Source organism: Octopus bimaculoides, chromosome 6, assembly GCF_001194135.2.
Source record: "Octopus bimaculoides isolate UCB-OBI-ISO-001 chromosome 6, ASM119413v2, whole genome shotgun sequence".
NCBI lineage: Eukaryota > Metazoa > Mollusca > Cephalopoda > Octopoda > Octopodidae > Octopus > Octopus bimaculoides.
In genome coordinates, this window is record NC_068986.1 from 99,299,787 (window position 1) to 99,302,870 (window position 3,084).

At 41.1% G+C, this 3,084-nt stretch overlaps 1 protein-coding gene across 1 annotated transcript in view; it reads left to right on the forward strand.

Moving 5' to 3' along the window:
- Positions 1-3,084, forward strand: part of LOC106878915 (short transient receptor potential channel 3) — a 39,267-nt gene that overhangs the window by 14,768 nt on the left and 21,415 nt on the right. Inside the window, exon 3 of the mRNA XM_052968497.1 lies at positions 1,695-2,039. Coding sequence (XP_052824457.1) covers positions 1,695-2,039 — 345 coding nt within the window. The remainder of the gene's footprint in view (positions 1-1,694; positions 2,040-3,084) is intronic.

Sequence of the window (3,084 nt, forward strand, 5' to 3'; positions counted from 1 at the left end):
CGGCATCTTGGGCAAGTGTCTTCTACTATAGCCTCGGGCCGACCAAAGCCTTGTGAGTGGATTTGGTAGACGGAAACTGAAAGAAGCCCGTCGTATATATGTATATATATATATATGTATGTGTGTGTGTATGTTTGTATGTGTGTGTTTGTCCCCCCAACATCGCTTGAGAACCGATGCTGGTGTGTTTATGTCCCCGTAACTTAGCGGTTCGGCAAAAGAGATCGATAGAATAAGTACTAGGCTTCTAAAGAATAAGTCCTGGGGTCGATTTGCTCGACTAAAAGGCGGTGCTCCAGCATGGCCACAGTCAAAAGACTGAAACAAGTAAAAGAGAGTAAAGAGTAAAGAGTAGTTTTATGTGTAGAATGGTGATACATATAAAGTGACTATTAAAATTAATTTTTGAGTCAAAAGGTTACAAGTGAGTGGTTCACACGTCCAATCTTTTAATTTTTTTATCGCATTAAATGAATGAGAGAAATCTCGGACAGAAAGTTGCTCTAGTGTACGTAACTTCATCCACATGATGGACACCATCCAACTCTGAAAACCAATATGCTATGTATGCATCAATAGAACGTTGTTAACTTTAGATAATCATTAGTATGACCAAACCATACGTTTTTTCAAACAAACAAATCTGACGTGATAGTAGGAATGAATTTTTATAAATCTGTCTGAAGTGCAATTCATTCCGAGTAGGAAAAAATCCCTTAAGAAAATCGAAAAATCAAATGGATTTCAAAACTTCATACTATTTCATGTGCAAAGAAACTTCGTGGAATTTGATTGAAGAGTAAATAAGTCGTGTTATCTTTGAAATTCAACTTAGTTGCGTTGACATTGAAATGATATCAATTTAAAAGCAAGTAAAATGTATAGAGGTGTGTTATACTAGCATATAGTATCTACTTAGTCCTTAGTGGAATTGATTCGCATGAGTGAGTGAGTGATAGCCATGTGATGAACATAAGGAGTAATAAGTGTTCAGATCGTTGTCCTAGGAGCTTCATCGACTTGCTCTCAAACACGTGATATGTGAAACATGCGAGAGACGCTAGAATCCAGACATATTAGAAATAGTTGCTAAATCTTCCTCGAACCTCCACCGTACTGCTGTTATAGTTCTGCAGGATGACTTATCTAACTCATTTATAGTATTGTTAAAGGCAGTGAGTGGAGGCACGTGGCCTAGTGGTTAGGGTGTCAGCACCACGATCGTAAGATTGTGGTTTCGATTCCTGGACCGGGCGACGTGTTGTGTTCTTGAGCAAAACACTTCATTTCACGTTGCTCCAGTCCACTCAGCTGGCAAAAATGAGTAACTCTGCGATGGACTGGCGTCCCGTCCAGCTGGGAACACATACGCCATTGAAACCGGGAAACCGGGTCCTTGAGCCTGGATAGGCTCTAAAAGGGCGTATTTATTATTTTATTTTAAAGGCAGTGAGCTGACAGAGTCATTAGCATGTCAGAGAAAATACTTAGCGACATCTCACCCGTCTTTAAGCTCTGAGTTCAATTCCACCAAGATCGACTTTGCCATTCGTCCTTTCTGAATCGATAAAATAAGCATCAGTTAAACACTGAGATCGATGAAATTGACTTGACAATATCCTTCTCTAAAATTTTCAGGTCTTGTGCCTATAGTAGAAAGGGTTTATAATGTTGTTGTATTTGTTTCTTTTTAGCCGGAGGAAACCAAAGAATCAAGCAAAGACAAATCAGAAACGGTACGAAGGATACTCCGCGAAGCTCTGATAATTGCAGCTACACAAAACAATTTCCTGATCGTCAAGAAGCTGATGCTGCGTGGCATCTTGTTGGATATGCCACATGAATACTTCTGCATGTGTAAAACATGCAGTGTGGCCAGGTCAGAAGATTTCATGAGATTTACAAATGGTAGACTTGATGCTTTTCGCGCCATTGCTAGTCCGGCTTATCTTGTTTTGACGGAGAAGGATCCTATTGTGGCTGCATTTCACCTTAGTGAAAGATTCCGGAAAATGGCAGAGATTGAAACAGAATACAAGGTAGAGTACAGTCGAATTGTTTTACGCAAACACACACAAACACCCACGCAAGCATACACATACATATACACACAGACACACACAAACACCCACGCAAGCATACACATACATATACACACAGACACACACATACACAACCACATTAACACACAGACACATACTCATGCGCGCACACACACAGGCACACGCACATTTCAAATGTTAAAGATTGAAAGAGGATACAAAGCAGAGGTCCACTTACATTTCTTTACACACACAGACAGACACACAGTTACACACACTGAAGCGCATACACACACATCCGTACACACACGCCCGTACACCTCCCGCGCGCGCACACACACATTTCAAATTCTACTTACCGCTCGCCAACTTACAGGATGTTTCATTTGTAGGATAACATAGCTGGATGTAGAATAAACAGGATATAGAATGTAGCTAAGAGATGCGTTTGAGTTCGGTATGGAGTGGCATGTGTGGATATATGCGTATGTGAATGTGTGAGAGTCAGTATTAAGTGACATAGGGATAGGAACACAAATACGAATGGGAAATGCTACAATGACTACAATGAGTTCCTGGGAAGAATATTATACTGTCACTCCATTGGACTCATACAATGTGTGAGGTTCAGTCTGTAGGAATGTTAGCAAGCGTCCAATTTGGAAGCGTCGAATTTGGTTGATATTTTGCAGAGAAGAAAGTAAATTCGAACGCAGTAAAGCTGTAAGCAGAGAAGAGTTGGGCATTTACCATTATAAGACGGACAAAAGTTGCCAGCTGGCGGCTACGGGAGTCAAATCTGTACCCCTCAAGTACCGGCAGAATGCTCTAACCATTGGTGTCTGGGGCGTACAGCTTCGACGCCTGTAGCCACTTGCTGATAACTTTTTTTCCGACTTATAATAAGAGCAAATACCTAATCTTCCTCCGCTGTTCTTACAGCTTTACAGCGTTCCAAATTTACGTCCTTGTCTGCAACACACACACACACACACACACACACACACACACACACACACACACACACACACACACACACACA